General features: G+C 36.2%; 2 protein-coding genes across 3 annotated transcripts; one reads left to right on the top strand and one right to left on the bottom strand.

Moving 5' to 3' along the window:
* Nucleotides 1–489: 489 nt before the first annotated feature.
* On the top strand, nucleotides 490–14,166 carry LOC113048288 (mitochondrial 10-formyltetrahydrofolate dehydrogenase). 2 transcript variants are annotated; one of them, XM_026210007.1, is made up of 22 exons: nucleotides 490–710; nucleotides 2,213–2,357; nucleotides 4,032–4,266; nucleotides 4,744–4,909; nucleotides 5,026–5,127; nucleotides 5,226–5,315; nucleotides 6,241–6,375; nucleotides 6,488–6,613; nucleotides 6,707–6,798; nucleotides 7,489–7,756; nucleotides 7,828–7,955; nucleotides 8,129–8,279; nucleotides 8,350–8,420; nucleotides 8,503–8,608; nucleotides 10,056–10,143; nucleotides 10,385–10,478; nucleotides 10,638–10,737; nucleotides 10,825–10,923; nucleotides 11,012–11,177; nucleotides 11,921–12,026; nucleotides 12,145–12,344; nucleotides 12,437–14,166. In XM_026210007.1, exons 1-22 carry the CDS (start codon nucleotides 663–665, stop codon nucleotides 12,490–12,492), a joined length of 2,772 nt encoding a protein of 923 aa, XP_026065792.1. In that variant the 5' UTR covers nucleotides 490–662; the 3' UTR covers nucleotides 12,493–14,166. The 2 variants fall into 2 exon arrangements, with proteins under 2 accessions (XP_026065792.1, XP_026065794.1); XM_026210009.1 differs by having other exon boundaries at nucleotides 491–710; nucleotides 4,008–4,266.
* Nucleotides 14,167–14,907: 741 nt separating this feature from the next.
* LOC113048291 (uncharacterized protein C12orf45 homolog) lies at nucleotides 14,908–17,067 on the bottom strand. Its single transcript, XM_026210013.1, has 4 exons — nucleotides 16,906–17,067; nucleotides 16,378–16,449; nucleotides 16,147–16,280; nucleotides 14,908–16,050 (listed from the first exon to the last, which is right to left on the bottom strand). The coding sequence occupies exons 1-4, from the start codon at nucleotides 17,036–17,038 to the stop codon at nucleotides 15,862–15,864; spliced, it is 528 nt and encodes a 175-aa protein (XP_026065798.1). The 5' UTR covers nucleotides 17,039–17,067; the 3' UTR covers nucleotides 14,908–15,861.
* Between the last annotated feature and the right edge of the window lie 73 nt (nucleotides 17,068–17,140).

Genomic DNA, 17,140 nt, shown 5'->3' on the forward strand with positions numbered 1-17,140 from the left:
TTGGATGAAGAGTTTTGTTAGTCCAAGGATCATTTTAACTTCTATATTTAATATCACATTAAAAGTTCTCATGATTCTGCAGGTCTTAAAAAGTAATTAGGAGCAGATCATTTTAAATTCATGGCATTAAATGTTTCATACATTGCAAAGAAAGAATGTCTTCCAAGGTATTTTTGTCTTGCTTTCCAATAACTATTGAAACATCCATAAATCAAGATACATTTACTTAAGGTGCAAAACGAAGACAAGTTTTGTTTTTTTGTGTTTTAAAAAACGAACAAAATTAAGTGAATTTATGCTTAAAAGAATAACAAATATCTGTCAGGAGTGTGAAAACTTACTTTCTCTTTGATTAAAGTTGATATTTCTGAGCCAGTGGCAGATATTTGTTGTTCTTTTAAACATAAACTCACTTAATTTAATAAATTTAACAGAAAATAAGATTTCTGATTAAGCCTCCGTGACGTATGGCCCGGGAGCGCGCACGTACTGAACGTGCCTTCGCGTCAGTGAGCGTCGGTTCAGTCTGGTTCCGCTGCCACACTGACCACATACAGTCTGTCAGCGAACCGCAGGTGCGAGTTTACAGTACCGCATGTTGCCAGCCCACCACCCTGGACTTTTAACCTAATCTTTCTCTGAGTGTTTATAGTATTTTCACCATGTTGTGGACGGCGAACACGATTATGAGGAAATTCTCCTCGAGCTCTGTGAGTAAACGCATCGTCTGCATTGTTGATTTTGCCATAGATATAAATGAATAAATGAATGCATACGTGAAAAATGTGCTGTATTAACGGCAGAAACATGCATAGACCTTAAAATAAGTTTATAAATGTTGGTAAACTCTTAAATTACATTATCATACAGGGTTTCCCCATGTATAGTTATTGTAAGCATGCTGTCAGCTGATATATCCCAGTATCTTAATGCAATGTGGTAGGTGTTACACTTGTGCATTGATTCACTGCATATGCACATTTTAATGCAATGTTAATTAGATAGAGGATTTTATATAGTTAAACCGGTTTGGGATTTAGTGTTTGCCACGTTGCTTCGTCGGATTACTTCCAGTGGACAGATCCGTGGAGAGTTGCATCAGCAGGGGTGCGAGAATATGAAGGCAGATCATATTACTAATGTCACTATTACTAGAACATAAACTATAACTTAAGATCACATGTGCATTGATGGATAAACATGTTGCATGCATGATCTTGCTAGGACAATCCATAATAAACTTCACTACATGTTTGCAAAAGAAACAATGCTTGCGCTGGTTATGTCTCCCAGCAGCTCTTTAATTTTCACCCCATTATGCAGCACAGAGTTTCGCAATTTCAATGTATTTTATTGGCATGGTTGTTTTGCATACAACATTGCCAAAGCATCAGTATTTATTTAGACTCAAAACAAAAACACAAATAATAACAATACAAAAAATAATGGAATTTAATCAATTAAAAATGAACAATTATGTGATCATTTTTGTTATTTAGAAACACAAAAATACAATTCATGCAGACAATGAGGATATCTGAATTGATATTCTTTTGAAATGTTGTAAACGATAATAAGAAGTAGAAAGAAAGAAAGAAAAAGAAAAAAAATGGATGACATTCTTACTATAAATATTTGGCATAATATTTTATTTATTCAAGCAATAAAAATAATAAATAATAATAAAATATATAATTTTTATCTTTATCGGAATTGAATGCCATCTGAAATAAGTAGTTTGTCATAAAATGTGTATTTTATTTATTTAATAATAAAAACAATCATAAAATATATTATTTGTATTCGTAAACCATTGGTACTCCTTTTCACAATTATCTGAATTACATTTTTTGAAAGATTATAGAAAGAAAGAAAAGAACCGCTGAATTATTTGGTGTTTATTGATATTTACTGAATCTCTTATGGATTCAAACATGAATAAATAATAATATGTCTATTATATATATTTTAAAACCATTTGTATTCTTTTTTTTAATTATATTTGACATTTAGATTTGTTATTGACCCATAATCACTGAACACTGGTATATATGAAGATCAGAGCAATGGTTGGTTTCAGAGAACAAAGGGCCATATGTAATTAGACTGATTGTGTTTCATATTTTAATGTCAGTGACACTTTACAGTGAACATGTCGTTTTGTCTGGTGAGCTTGTTTTAAATGTTTTAACAACATAATACTGTTTCTTAGGCTTACTACCAAAACAAGCTGAAGCTGGCCTTGATTGGCCAGAGCCTGTTTGGACAGGAAGTGTACACAAACCTCCGCAAGCAGGGCCATAAAGTGGTGGGTGTATTCACAGTTCCTGATAAGGACGGCAAGGCGGACCCCCTGGGTGAGTGTCAGATGGGTGGGGGTGGGATAGAGTGGAGCACCAACCGTTTTTTGTCACTGTAGTGGTGTCATGGGGGCTGGGGAGTGTCACAGAAGTGGAAGTCAAAGATGGAAAACAGGAAAATGAGAGTTTTATGAACATCTCTAATCTAATTGTCAGGTTTGTTGATAACATTAAGGCTGTAATTGTTGTAAGGAACTCTTACAGGAAGTGAGGTCATCCTACATTAGTCACAACGCTGCATGCCTGAGCAGCACATTGGCTCACAGCTCTGTTGTGTGTAAGTGTTTGTGTTTGCATGAGGTGCAGGGGCAGTTCAGTGTTGGTCAGAAAAGAAGTAGTACATCCCGCATAATGACCACATTGTTTTGGTGAAATTGGTGTAAAGCCATGTGAGGTGAAAAGTCGCTTAGTGATCAGAGCATTTGTGAACTATGTGAGAACAAAGAGCAGACTCAAACATCGTTACAAGGGTTTGTATGAATCATTACCATACTTAGGACGTAAACACTTAGGATATTTAATGTTTAAAAAAATATTTATTATAGAATAATATTTAATAATTAAAATATTGTGTATTAATAATTTAATTATAAAGTGCATGCATATTGATAAGTGCAAAAATAACATTTATAAACACACACATAAATAAATAAATAAATAAATAAATATATATATATATATATATATATATATATATATACACACACACACACACACACATATTGTGTTATTACAATAGAATTTTAAGATTAAAACATAATAATTTGTATTATAATAAAAAAAAGTAGAATTCTAACATTTATTATACACCCACGTTTATTTTTTATATTTTTTTATTAATTAATTTAATCTGTTTATTTGCACTTTATCAAAATGCAATTAAATATTGAGTGATAATATCTTTATAGTTAGAATATACTGTATGGTTATATGTTATGTCACGTAGTATGAAACATATATACGTCTGTTCGTTTGTGGAAAATAATTTAGAGCTGCAGGATTTTACTTTAATTTCAATCAAATAAAATAGAAGTTCACGTGTATAGTATAAATTTAAAGGGATAGTTCACCCAAACATGAACATTCTGTCATCATTCAAACACCCTCAAGTTGTTCCAAACCTGTACGAGTTTCTTTCTTCTGTTGAACACAAAGAAGATATTTTGAAGAATTGTAACCATTGACATCCATAGAATAAAAAAAATAATAATAAAAAAAACAGAATTTGATGACAGATGACAGATTTTTTGGGTGAACTATCCGTTAAAGTGGAAGGAACCAGGGAAAATAATAAACTCCTTCGCTAGTATTTACATCTCAGGTTGAATTGTAGAATTAGTTGAAATGGAGTTCAAAAGTACACTGAATTGTTCGTTTTTGATCCATCTCCAACAAATCGTGATTTCATAATGTGCTGATTACCATTTTAATGACCGTATTGAGGTTATGAACGGCGCCGGGGTAATATAACTTAGTCTTTTGAAGTTGTTACAATCGTAGGACTTGGCCCACACTTAACCGTTTATGACTGAAATATTTATAGATTCAGATATAAAAGACAAGGTCAGTTACTTAAGTATGCGTATTGATTTGATAAGTTCAATAAAGTCTGAATGTGGCAGGTGCAACCTTTATATAACTTCTCAGGATCAATCTCTCTCTGACCTTCAGCGGTGGTGGCGGAGAAGGACGGGACGCCAGTGTTTAAGTTCCCACGGTGGAGGGTGAAGGGTAAGCCCATCCCAGAGGTGGTGGAGGCGTACAAGGCGGTGGGCGCTGAACTGAACGTCATGCCCTTCTGCTCCCAGTTCATCCCCATGAACGTGATCGACTTCCCCAAACACGGCTCTATCATTTACCACCCCTCCATCCTGCCTAAGCACCGAGGTGCCTCCGCCATTAACTGGTGAGATGAGATTTTACCAAAATGTCATTCTGATATCTTTAAAACTACTGTATTTAGACACTTAAAATGAACAGTTGCTGATAGTTTACTCAACCTCAGGGCATCCCAAATGCAGATGAGTTTGTTTCTTTAACAGATTTGGAGAAATCTAGCATTAGATCACTTGCTCACCAATGGATCCTCTGCAGTGAATGGGTGCCGTCAGAATGAGAGTCCACGTGAATTTTGCAGCTTTTCAACTTCATAAGACATTAATTGATGGACTGGTGTGGATTACTTGTGGATTATCATGATGTTTTTTATTAGCGGTTTGGACTCTCATCCTGACGGCACCCATTCACTGCAAAGCATCCATTGGCGAGCAAGTGATGTAACACTACATTCTCACATCTCACTCTCACTTACGACTCACGTCTTGGATTTTCAGACAATTGTGGATGAATTATTTCTTTAAATTACATGTGTGTGTGTGTGCAGGACACTAATCGAGGGTGATAAGAAAGCAGGATTTAGTATATTCTGGGCTGATGATGGTTTGGACACCGGCCCCATCCTGCTGCAGAAGGAATGTCCAGTTGAGCCCAACGACACAGTGGACACACTTTATAACCGCTTTCTGTTTCCAGAGGGAATCAAGGCAATGGTAAACTAACTATGAGGAAAATATCCAAAATGATTTTTAATGCAAACTAAATGTTAGATTTTGACTCCTGTGAGGTTCACGAAACCGGATCTTACTTCCAAATTGTGTTCAAACAGGTAGAAGCTGTACAGCTCATTGCAGACGGCAAAGCTCCCAAGATCCCTCAGTCTGAAGAAGGAGCCAGCTATGAGGGAATCCAAAAGAAATCCAATGCAAAGGTGAGACACAGAGATAGTTATGTAAAACAGTCATAAGCTGTGTTTATACGGCTCCAAAGGATCAGAAACTCTGTCAATCTCTGCCTCTCTTTCTCCAGGTGAATATGGCTCAGCCAACAGAGGTCATCCATAACTGGATCCGTGGTCATGATAAAGTTCCGGGTGCCTGGGTTGTTATTGATGGAAAGGTGTGTTTTCTAAACAGCAAAGTATGTTTAAATCTTGATCGTAATGGGACCACAAAAAGAAACATATACATTAAATATAGGGTGACCATATGCGCCGTTCATACGGGACACGTCCCAGCCAGGATTTTAATTTTGCCTAAAATATCCAGGTTTTGGCTATTTGCACTGTGCAGGTTGATCGTTGTGTAACATTCATGAGAGTTATAAAGAGCAGAGCAGATGGCTACTTATGCTTTCGAATCACTTTCACGTATTTGTTCGTTCGTTTGACTGGAAGCATTGTGGCGCACTTTTTTTGGGGGGGGGGGATTTGTGCACAGCGACGCTTCAAGTCAATCGAACGAACGAAACAAACATGTGCGCATATTTGCATCGCTTTGATCTTTCCCGTCTTGATCTCACCTTCTCACATGCAGCCCCACGATTGGTCGACTATGTACAATACCTGCATGTTATTGGTTAAACTGCTCTGGATGTTTTAGGCATTATTAAAATCCTGGCTGGGACGTGTCCCGTATGAACCGCGCATATGGTCACCCTAATTAAATAAAATGTATATTTTTAAATGTTCCATTTTGGTACAATAATACAATATAATATAATAATATTTGTTTAAAATAATGCAGAAATATTACTTAAAAGTTATTTAAACTATTGCAAGTGAAAAAGAAAATAGTAATACATTTTAAAATGGAAATTCTTTAGAAAAGTCTTTAGAATATCATGATAAATATTTTACTCACATAGTCTTAAATAAATCGAAATATGTATGTTTTTTTTATTATAGTTAAGGGCTTCCTTGTTGGGTAGTCTTCATATTTGGTATCAAAAATTCAATTTAGGCAAACCCAAGACTAATTTTGATGGTCTTGCTATAAGTTGATGATGTTTGTGTGTGTGTGTGTGTGTGTTTTTTGTTGTGTAGCCAGTAACGCTGTACAGCTCATCGATGCTGAGCGGGTCAGTGCCCACAGGTCAGCCAATCGAGGTGGAAGGGGCATCTCAGCCTGGACTCATTGCCAAATCTGGGCTTATTCTGTTCGGGACTGATGGAAAAGCGGTTTGTTTCTGGTCTATTATCTCCTTAAATTCTAGGTTTTCAATGCTTTAGCTGTGTGCTACAAATTCATATTAAAGGGTATTAACTGCTTTAACATAATATCTCTATGCAGCTCCAGGTAAAGAACCTGCAGTTTGAGGATGGAAAGATGATTCCTGCATCCAAATACTTCTCATCAGAGGAGACTGCCAGTCTGGATCTCACAGATGATGAGAAGAAAATGGCAGAGGAGATCAGGGTATGTGTATGTTTATCTGCCTCAGAAATGCATTATGTTATACTGTATATTTGAGCAATTATGTCATTTGTTTATTGTTTCATATGTTTCTAGGTAATCTGGAAAGGTATTCTGAGTAATGTTCCAGTTATTGATGACACGACCGATTTCTTTAAGTCTGGAGCTGCTTCTATGGATGTAGTCAGGTGGGTCTGACCATCAGTTATTTATTTATTATGTTTATTTTAATTTATCTTATTTATGTACTTTAGAGTATTTACTAATATTTTAAATTAGCTTTTATTTGTAAAAAAATGTTTTTGTAATTTTTATTAAAGTAAATTTTTTTTTATGTATTTATTTTTATAGTTTTAGTCAATTTTATTAATATTTTTCTTTCTTTCTCTTTCAGTAATTTATATTCCTGGTTTAGTATTTTTAGTATTCAAGCTTATTTTTTGTTAGTTTCTAATTGTTTTTTATTTAAATGTTCATCATATATTCTTATACAGTATTTTCAGCTTTATTTCAATCACTGACTTCAAGTAGTTTTGTAAAATTTTTCACTTTAGTTAACAATAATAACTGAAACTATGCAGCAAAAACATAGTGATATTTGTGTCACGACCATGATTACGTCAACATGATTTACCACATTTACATATCAATGTTGATTCAGTACTTATCATCTTAGCAGAAGTATTCAGAGTTAATTTAACATGCAAACAGGTTAGCCAATCATAACAGACATCAATTACATATCAAAGTCTTATTTTGTACTTGTAAGGGGGACGGAAAAAGGTCATGCAAAACTAAATTACAATCCTTTTTTGAAGAATTAGATCTTTATGAACATTATAAGTGGTTTATGGTGTTATTGTGATTGTTTGGTTTAGATTGGTAGAGGAGCTGAAGCAGAAATGTGGAGGAGTTCAGCTTCAGAATGAGGACGTCTACATGGCCACCACCTTCCAGAGCTTCATCCAGATGTTCGTCCGCCGCCTGCGCGGAGAAGACCAGGAGGAGGAGCTGGTCATTGATTACGTGACAAAAGACATCAATAACATGACAGTGAAGATGCCCTATCAGTGTTTTATCAACGGCAAGTTCGAAGATGCCGAAGATGGAAAGACATACAACACGGTGAACCCAACGGATGGCTCGGTATGTTTAGTCGTCTCAAACACACACTTAAACTCATCCCTGGCATGTCTAATGGTTGTGTTGTGTTTCAGGTGATCTGTAAGGTTTCATATGCATCTGTGGCAGATGTGGACAGAGCGGTTAGTGCAGCCAAAGAGGCCTTTGACAATGGACCTTGGGGTAAGATGAACCCTCGTGACCGCGGACGGCTGCTCTACCGGTAAGATGTGTTGGAGACTTTTGTTGACTTTTTTTTGAGCCACTGGATCAATATTTGACTCATTATTTTAAATTTGCAAAACCAAGAATTGATTTCTCAGAGAACTTCCTGTTGGCAGTTTACATACTTTATTTGCCACAAAAAGGGAACTTTTTGACTTCTTTTGTGTGTAGTTTGGCTGACCTGATGGAGGAACACCAGGAGGAGCTGGCCACTATTGAGACGATTGACTCTGGTGCCGTTTATACTCTGGCTTTGAAAACACACGTCGGCATGTCCATTCAGACGTTCAGATACTTTGCTGGCTGGTGTGACAAGATCCAGGTGTGTGTTTGTTTTCTCTCAGGCCTTCATTTTATAATTTCCTGTCGCTTACGCATCTTGTTTCTGGCAGGGCTCAACGATACCCATCAATCAGGCCAGACCCAATCGCAACCTCACCTTTACAAAGAAAGAGCCTCTGGGGTGAGTGATTGTAAATGTGTGTGTGAAGGTATACGCATTTGAGAAGCGTAAAGGTGTAACATGATGCCTGTTTGTATCTCAGTGTGTGTGCCATAGTGATTCCTTGGAATTACCCACTTATGATGTTGGCATGGAAGAGTGCAGCCTGTCTGGCGGCAGGAAACACACTCGTCTTGAAACCCGCTCAGGTAAAAAACGCAAATACAAAATTTTTTTTTATCAATCATCATTGTTATAAATTATTAATTTTAAAAAATTTACAATATGCAGAATAGTAAAAAAATAAGGCAAAATGTTATATGAGATGGAAAAAAATTTAAACATGAAAAAAAACAAAAAAAACATCACAAAGTCATATATTTTAAATATACTGTAAGAATCCCGAAATGATAGCAAGTGCACCCTCAGTTGATACTGTAATGATGAAAAAGACTGAGCAAACTTGAGCTCTGGAGAACTTTTAATGTTCCTGTTAACGGCGTGTTTTTGCTGTGGTGGGAAATGTAGCCAATCACAGTTTTTGTTTAGTGTTCGCTCTCATTATGAATCTTCTCTCATTCACCAACAGTGACACAATGTGAGTAATAGATTCATTATGCAGTGTAGACAACTTTCCTTTGTCTTTGGAGTGTTAAAAGCTGGTCGTGCATACAGAAGATCCGTAAAGTCACAAAGATCGAAGTCTCAAACCCAAAGAGATATTCTTTATAAAAGTGAATGCTCAGCCAGATCTACCTAATACGCCTCGTTCAAACATGCCCCCACATGTCTACGCCACTGTGGAAAGTTCTGCACTGTGGGGAGATTTTGAACAGTACAACCCAAATATTCGAGTGTTTGGAGCGCATTTTATGTAGGAAGGCTTCCTGAACCTGGTAAGGGGTGTAACATTTCCGTCACACGCGTGAGGAATTCAGCCAGTCATAACATCCTGGAGAGATGGCCAATCAGAGCACACCTCGCTTTTCAGAACGATGAGCTTTGTAAAAAATCGACGCGTTTCAGAAATGCAGGGCATAGAAGAGCAACAACAATGTACATTATGTGAAATTAATGTGTTTTTTCAATCTTAAACCATCTGAACACATTGCATTACACAAAATAATATTATTTTTATATGACCCCTATAATGGAACGTTGTGTGATGGCTTACTGAGATGTGTGACAGCTTTTTAGCGATTGTAAAGTGAGTGGTCTTTCACACTTTCTAGGCTATGTAGGTATAAATTATAATAATTATATTATAAATTATCATAATTATAATCCATTGAATAAAAGTATTGTTTTTCATGCTGCTATGAGAACCGATGGCTGCAATGTTTTGGAAGTAAATATAAATGCCTGATTCACTCTGAGTCTGCAGTTGACATAGTGATACTAGCAAAAATATGGCATGCTTTATATCAAAATATATGCATGCAAATGCAGACTAATAGATAACTAGAAAAATAATTGTATTAGTATACTTTAAATTCCATTCCAATTATTTGTCAAAGTAATGCCTTGTAAATAATCGTAAATGTCTCACTGTTCTTTCACATATTACCTTTGCACTTTAATATAAAACCCTCACTAATGTCATATACTCATTAGACATACAAACTAGACATCGGTTCTCTTGATGTTTTTTTCCAGGTAACCCCACTAACTGCGCTGAAGTTTGCTGAGTTGACAGTCAAAGCTGGCATTCCCAAAGGAGTTATCAACATTGTACCAGGATCAGGTATCAGGATTCGATTCATCGTTCTGGATGTTTAAACGAACAGAAATCTCATTTATAGTAATGCACTTACAATGAAAACCTATGGGGCAAGATGTAAGTAGAAATGTCCAGCTTATCTGTTTTTCTTAAAGCACATAATAATAGAATTTTTTTTTTTTTTTTACTAACTCTAAATGATATTGTGCATTAATCAGCAGCTAATGTTACTTTCTGACTTCTTATGATGACCTCTTTGTCTCAGGTGGTCTGGTCGGGCAGAGGATGTCTGATCACCCTGATATCCGTAAGCTGGGTTTCACAGGATCTACTCCCATTGGCAAACAAATCATGAAAAGGTGAGTCCTATTCATGTAATTGAACTCAAATCAACACTGTAGTCGATTACTCTGTTGCTATTACTCAAATATATCATTTATAACAGTGAATCATTCAAACGGCTTACATGGGTCTTTGAAAGAGCCTCCAGCTGATGATTTGTGTTGTTTCTGTCGCAGCTGTGCGGTCAGTAATTTGAAGAAGGTTTCTCTGGAGCTGGGCGGCAAATCTCCCCTCATCATCTTCAGCGACTGTGACATGGACAAAGCAGTGAGAATGGTGAGAGGAGACAGCTATTGCCAGAAGATAACAGAAGCCAGCTCATCGTCCTCTTGAACTTCATGTGCATTTGTGTGTACGTTGCAGGGCATGAGTTCTGTTTATTTCAACAAGGGTGAAAACTGCATCGCTGCAGGCCGGCTGTTTGTTGAGGAGTCCATTCATGACGAGTACATCAGAAGAGTGGTGTGTGTTTCCATCGTACATTGATTGTATTTTAAAGCTACAAGCTGCTTCTTGGTGATGACTGGTATGTTTTTTTTTGTGTGCTCAGGTTGAAGAAATCAAGAAGATGAAGATTGGAGATCCTTTGGATCGTTCCACAGATCACGGACCTCAGAACCACAAAGCCCACCTGGACAAACTGGTGGAGTACTGTGAGATCGGCGTTAAGGAGGGGGCAACACTTGTCTACGGTGGGAGACAGGTGGACAGACCAGGTGAGACCTCCAATCTAATCAGACATCCATTATTTAAAAGGGTTTGTGAACATAAATTTGTTTTGTAAATTTAATGTATGCATTATTCCCAGTGTTATTTGTAGTATAATGTATATACTATTTTGGTATTTCTTAATATTTTGAAATGGCTTTTATTTTTAGATTTTAAGTTATACTAGTTTCGTTTGTGTGTGGCATTCTTATTAGTTATATATAATTATATATAAATTTAAATTTAATTTTATATATATATATATATATAATATTTTTATTTATATTATATTTTTATTTCAGTTTTAGTTTTATCCGTATTAGTACTTTATCTTATTTCAGTCAGTTTTTAAGGTACCATTTCTCATTTTCATTTTAAACATTTTTGTTTAATTTAAAACATTCAATTATTTAATTTTAAAGTTTTAGTAATTTTATGTAATTTTGTCATTTTATTAATTAGAAAAAAATAGGCTGCCAAGGCACCATTTTTCAAATTTTTTTTTACGTTTTAAGATTTTCATTTTATTAGTTTTAGTCATTTTATGAGCTTTGTCATTTTTATTAGGGTTTTTTTTCTTCTTTTTTTAGTATTTTAAAAACTTTAACTTAATTATTTCAGTTAGTTACCAAAGTGTTTCATCTAATATGTGTTTTATTTCAACTTTCTATTTGTTACCAAAAATGATTTATTTTTTTTAGTTGTTAATTTAGTTACTCCCTTTGTAATATCTAACTATTTATGCTTACAGGCTTTTTTATGGAGCCCTCAGTCTTCACAGACGTAGAGGACCACATGTTCATTGCCAAAGAGGAATCATTTGGCCCTGTTATGGTGGTTTCCAAATTCAAAGATGGGTAAGCTGGCTTTTTTAACCTTATTAGGACTTGTGTCAGTCTAACTTGCAGGGTGATCTAAATTTTAGTCAGGAGCTCATTTGAATAATGTCTAAAATGGTTGTTTGTTGCTCATCAGTGATGTAGATGGAGTTCTGAGCAGAGCCAATAACACAGAGTTCGGCCTGGCCTCTGGAGTCTTCACCAGGGACATCAACAAGGCCATGTATGTGAGCGAGAGACTGGAGGCGGGAACTGTGTTCGTTAACACCTACAACAAAACCGATGTGGCGGCTCCATTTGGAGGTTTCAAACAGTCCGGCTTTGGGAAAGACCTTGGTAAGAGTGAACAAAACACAGTCTGTATCATTCCTCTGTATCACTCTAAAACCAGTTTCATGACAATGAGGATCATGTGCATGTGTATACAGGTGAGGAAGCCCTGCATGAGTACCTAAGGACTAAAGCTGTGACAGTGGAGTATTGATGAAACCTGTGGTGGAGAAGACTGCATGCCCTGTGACTGCAGCTCAAAGTGGCTGGATTGTCTCAATGCAGGTTTAATAGAAAAAGCATTTCCTGCCATGACTATACTGATGTGCCTACTTTTTTTTTTACTGGAAATGTTTGGAATAGGACAAATGGAAAAATGGCAAAAGACCTCCAAGTGAACCCGAGGACACAGGATCAATCACAAATCAGATCAATCATTGTTTTTAATTAGCAGACACTGAAATATCATACTGAGGTGAAGTGAATCATCAAAAAAAAATTAAACACTATAATGATCTTGAGCATTTCCTAACCATGTTTCCAGTGACAAGTAATTTGTCTGTCCACACGGAGTGTGAAACTGCTGCATGGTGATTTTGCTGCGACGCTGAAACAAAGATAGAAATCAAGTAACCAACAAAATGTCCTGTCGCTCATCATATCACAACTGGTTAGGACGAAACTGCTCATTTACCGTTTAAAGTTTGGGGTCAGTAAGATTTTTTTTTTTATGTCTGGTGCTGACCAAGGCATTCGATTTCTGTCATATGTACATCAGTTTGACTTAGTCATCACTGAAAACATACTACTAAATATATTGTAGAAACTTATTTACTGTAAAGTGGCATTGCATCTGAATTGAATTTGACCAAAAATACTGTCAAAACAGTAATGTTGTGAAATATGATCACAATTTAAAATATATGTTTTCTGTCATTTATTCCTGTGATGCAAAGTTACATTTTCAGCAAATCATTCTGATATGCTGATTTTATAAATTTCTTATTATAAATTGTTGAAAATAGTTGTTCTTAATTGTTTTGTGGAAACAGTGATACTTTTTTCAGGATTCTATGATGAATAGAAAGGTTTTTTTGTAACACCATGTCTTTACGGTCATTTTTCATCCATTTAATTTATCCTTCATGAATAATATTCTTTTCTATATATATATATATTTAAAAAAAAATACTGACCCTAAACTTTTAAATGATGGTGTTTGTGGCTTAAGTGGATTAAACCAATTGCGCGCACACACACACACACACACACACACAGGTATATTAAAACCATGACATCACTGCCACTTAATGAAATCTGTATTACCATATTTGTACATCCCAAGGGATTTTAATAAGCATAGCATTTACACAGCACTCCTTTTTATTAGAATAACTGTATATATTGTATCAGAGGATATGACAACTTGTCTTATATATTTAATTTTGCATTCCAGACAGATTATTGGAAAGGGAAACAATATAAACACACTATTCTTTCTGAAAGTATTTATTTTGTACAAAAATATCGGTTATGCTTTATAGTAGCTTACTCTTGAATTCAATACAATGTGAAGTATTCTGACACATTCTCTGTTAAAATGACTGAAAATATCTGTTGCCCAATGTTTACTGAAGATTTGTGATGCTTTTGTTATGCATACCATGAACACTTCAAGCAATGATACGCATTTGGTAAAAGATGAAATGTTATCATATGCAGATGTTAATATGAGTATTTCAGGATCTGTTTAAGCTGTCAGTCATACTGAAAGTGTCATATTGCCAAACAGTTTTACACACAACAGTATTTCAACTTTTTATCAACTACATACACAATGTAAGGAGCGTCAGGAAACCATTTTTACAATAAAGAATGTAAATTGCAACTGTTTTTCTTGATTGAAACACTGAACTTTGAATATAGTTAATGCCAGAATACAATCCAATTTTCAATTATAGAGACAACAAAAGAGACCAAGTTTTAGTCTCCCCAGACTAAAAATGAAAATTTGCTGAACATGTACTCACCCTCAGGCCATGAAAGATGTACAGGTGCTGGTCATATAATTAGAATATCATCAAAAAGTTGATTTATTTCACTAATTCCATTCAAAAAGTGAAACTTGTATATTATATTCATTCATTACACACAGACAAGATATATTTCAAATGTTTATTTCTTTTAATTTTGATGATTATAACTGACATCTAAGGAAAATCCCAAATTCAGTATCTCAGAAAATTAGAATATTGTGAAAAGGTTCAATATTGAAGACACCTGGTGCCACACTCTTATCAGCTAATTAACTCAAAACACCTGCAAAGGCCTTTAAATGGTCTCTCAATCTAGTTCTGTAGGCTACACAATTATGGGGAAGACTGCTGATTTGACAGTTGTCCAAAAGACCACTTTTGACACCTTGCACAAGGAGGTCAAGACACAAAAGGTCACTGCAAAAGTGGCTGGCTGTTCACAGAGCTCAGTATCCAAGCACATTAATAGAGAGGCGAAGGGAAAAAAAAGTGTACAAGCAATAGGGATAACCACACCCTGGAGAGGATTGTGAAACAGATCCCATTCAAAAATGTGGGGGAGATTCACAAAGAGTGGACTGCAGCTGGAGTCAGTGCTTAAAGAACCACTACACACAGATGTATGCAAGACATGGGTTTCAGCTGTCGCATTTCTTGTGTCAAGCCACTCTTGAACAACAGACAGCGTCAGAAGCGTCTTGTCTGGGCTAAAGACAAAAACGACTGGACTGCTGCAGAGTGGCCCAAAGTTATGTTCTCTGATGAAAGTAAATTTTGCCATCTCATCATCTGGTGTTGGTCCACTGTGTTTTCTGAGGTCTAAGGTCAACGCTGCTGTATACCAAAAAGTTTTAGAGCACTTCATGCTTTCTGCTGCTGACCAACTTTATGGAGATTCAGATTTAATTTTCCAACAGGACTTGACCCCCGCACACAGTGCCAAAGCTTCCAGTACCTGGTTTAAGGCCCATGGTATCCCTGTTCTTAATTGGCCAGAAAACACGCCTGACCCCATACAAAATACATTGGGTATTGTGAAGAGGAAGATGCTATATGCCAGACCCACGAATGCAGAAGAGCTGAAGGCCACTATCAGAGCAACTTGGGCTCTCATAACACCTGAGCAGAGCCACAGACTGATCGACTCCATGCCATGCCACATTGCTATAAGATTGACATCTTATAAAGTTGAAAGCTGTGTGTTTATAAGAAACAAATCCACCATCAAGATGTTTTTATCCTAACGTTGCATCCACTGATGCTCAAGTAATGTAATGGTAAATTTCTCTAAATCTAATGATGAAACAAACTCATCTACATCCTATATATACTGAGGGTGAGTACATTTTAAAAAAAATTGTTAACTCTTCCTTTAATCATTCACCCTCTGGATAAAAACATCTTCAAATAACTTGAAATGCCAGTCTGCCAGCTCACTTGGACATAAAATCACAGCTCTGTGCTCTTTCCAAACAGCAACAGGGTTATATATTTCTTTTATTAGGCACAGAACTCTTGCAGAGTTCAAGTTGGCAGTATGTGTTCTCTCACTCGCTCTCTTTCTCCAACACCTGGATGTTGGCCTTTCTCTTTGTGTCACCTGGAAGTTTGAGTGTCTTTGCAGTGACAGTTTGCACCTCTTCCTCTGAGCTGTCTTCCTCTGATGATGATGATGATGATGACAACTCATCTTCTTCACTGCTGTCTGAATCCTCCAGTTCAACCAGAGCCACGTCCTGCAGTGTAAACACATCCAGTTATTATGGGAAAAGTGAAAGATTTGTATAATTAGACACGTTATGAGTGACAGCTGGCGGAAAGAGCAGACACACCATCTCGATGACTTTCTCTGCATCCTCCACACTCTCAATGTCAAAGAAACCAGCAGGAGCCTCGTCCATCTGTTGTCTTAGAGACTCATTGGCTTGGGCGATTTGAGGCAGGAAACTTTGCAGCCTGTCCAAGACTAGCACACAGAATATGCATTATAGCAAAAATGAATGAAACCATTATAATTATAGCATATGGCCTACAAATACAACTGATGACATGAACATACTCACCACTACTTTTGGGGACCCTTGCTGTGTGCAGCGAGGCACTTTTAGAGTTCAATAGAAGTTTCTCATGGATTCCTGGAGACATCAAAGTTAACGATTTATTTATGATGAAGTGTTCCCCAATATATGTATTTGGTTATAATGTAAATAATAAGTGACAACAAAGCACATTTTCAGTTTCATTTTAAGATTTCTTCTACATTATGATTTGAGAGGAGTTCTTCTCAATAGATCAAATGTTAATTTAGAGTTTACTTTATAGGTTAACTGACTTATAGTTGGTTTTCTAAAATGAAATGATACTCCACTTTTTTTTTTTTAAACATATATATTCATGGTTGAAGCTAAACTTTGCAGGACATCGGCACTCCAGGACCGACGCTGCGTATCCCTGTTGCGATACAAGAAAGTTTCTGAATTGATCTGTTACAGTCAGAGAGACGAGATTCTCTCCGTAAACTCAGTGTCTGCTTCTTAATTCTCTGTAAACCTGGAATCGAGTCTTTTTTTTTTTTTCAAAGAACGTCTCACCTTTCCCGTTGCCACAAGTCAACAAGTCTCTAGAAGAAGCTTTCTTGACGTTGTTTTGTGTTTGAGCCATGGTTAGTTCTTCACATGTACAAAATAAATTCACTTGTGTCCACATGTGTTTTTCTAAAACCATAGACTTCCGTGTTGTATGGTCGAGTCACTGTTGGCGCCCGCTAGAGTTTTGGATGTACGTGTGAAAGTTACTAACAACATAACATAACATAACAACATTTTG

The sequence above is a fragment of the Carassius auratus genome, chromosome 29 (genome assembly GCF_003368295.1).
Source record: "Carassius auratus strain Wakin chromosome 29, ASM336829v1, whole genome shotgun sequence".
In the NCBI taxonomy this organism is placed as follows: Eukaryota; Metazoa; Chordata; class Actinopteri; order Cypriniformes; family Cyprinidae; genus Carassius; species Carassius auratus.

Coding starts and splice junctions, on each gene's coding strand:
- LOC113048288 (XM_026210007.1), top strand. CDS start 663: ATGTTGTGGACGGCGAACACGATTATGAGGAAATTCTCCTCGAGCTCT. Junction 4,910..5,025: donor CAGAGGGAATCAAGGCAATG/GTAAACTAACTA, acceptor GTGTTCAAACAG/GTAGAAGCTGTACAGCTCAT. Junction 6,799..7,488: donor GCTTCTATGGATGTAGTCAG/GTGGGTCTGACC, acceptor TGTTTGGTTTAG/ATTGGTAGAGGAGCTGAAGC.
- LOC113048291 (XM_026210013.1), bottom strand. CDS start 17,038: ATGGTTTTAGAAAAACACATGTGGACACAAGTGAATTTATTTTGTACA. Junction 16,450..16,905: donor GACTTGTGGCAACGGGAAAG/GTGAGACGTTCT, acceptor TGATGTCTCCAG/GAATCCATGAGAAACTTCTA. Junction 16,051..16,146: donor CAGAGAAAGTCATCGAGATG/GTGTGTCTGCTC, acceptor TTTACACTGCAG/GACGTGGCTCTGGTTGAACT.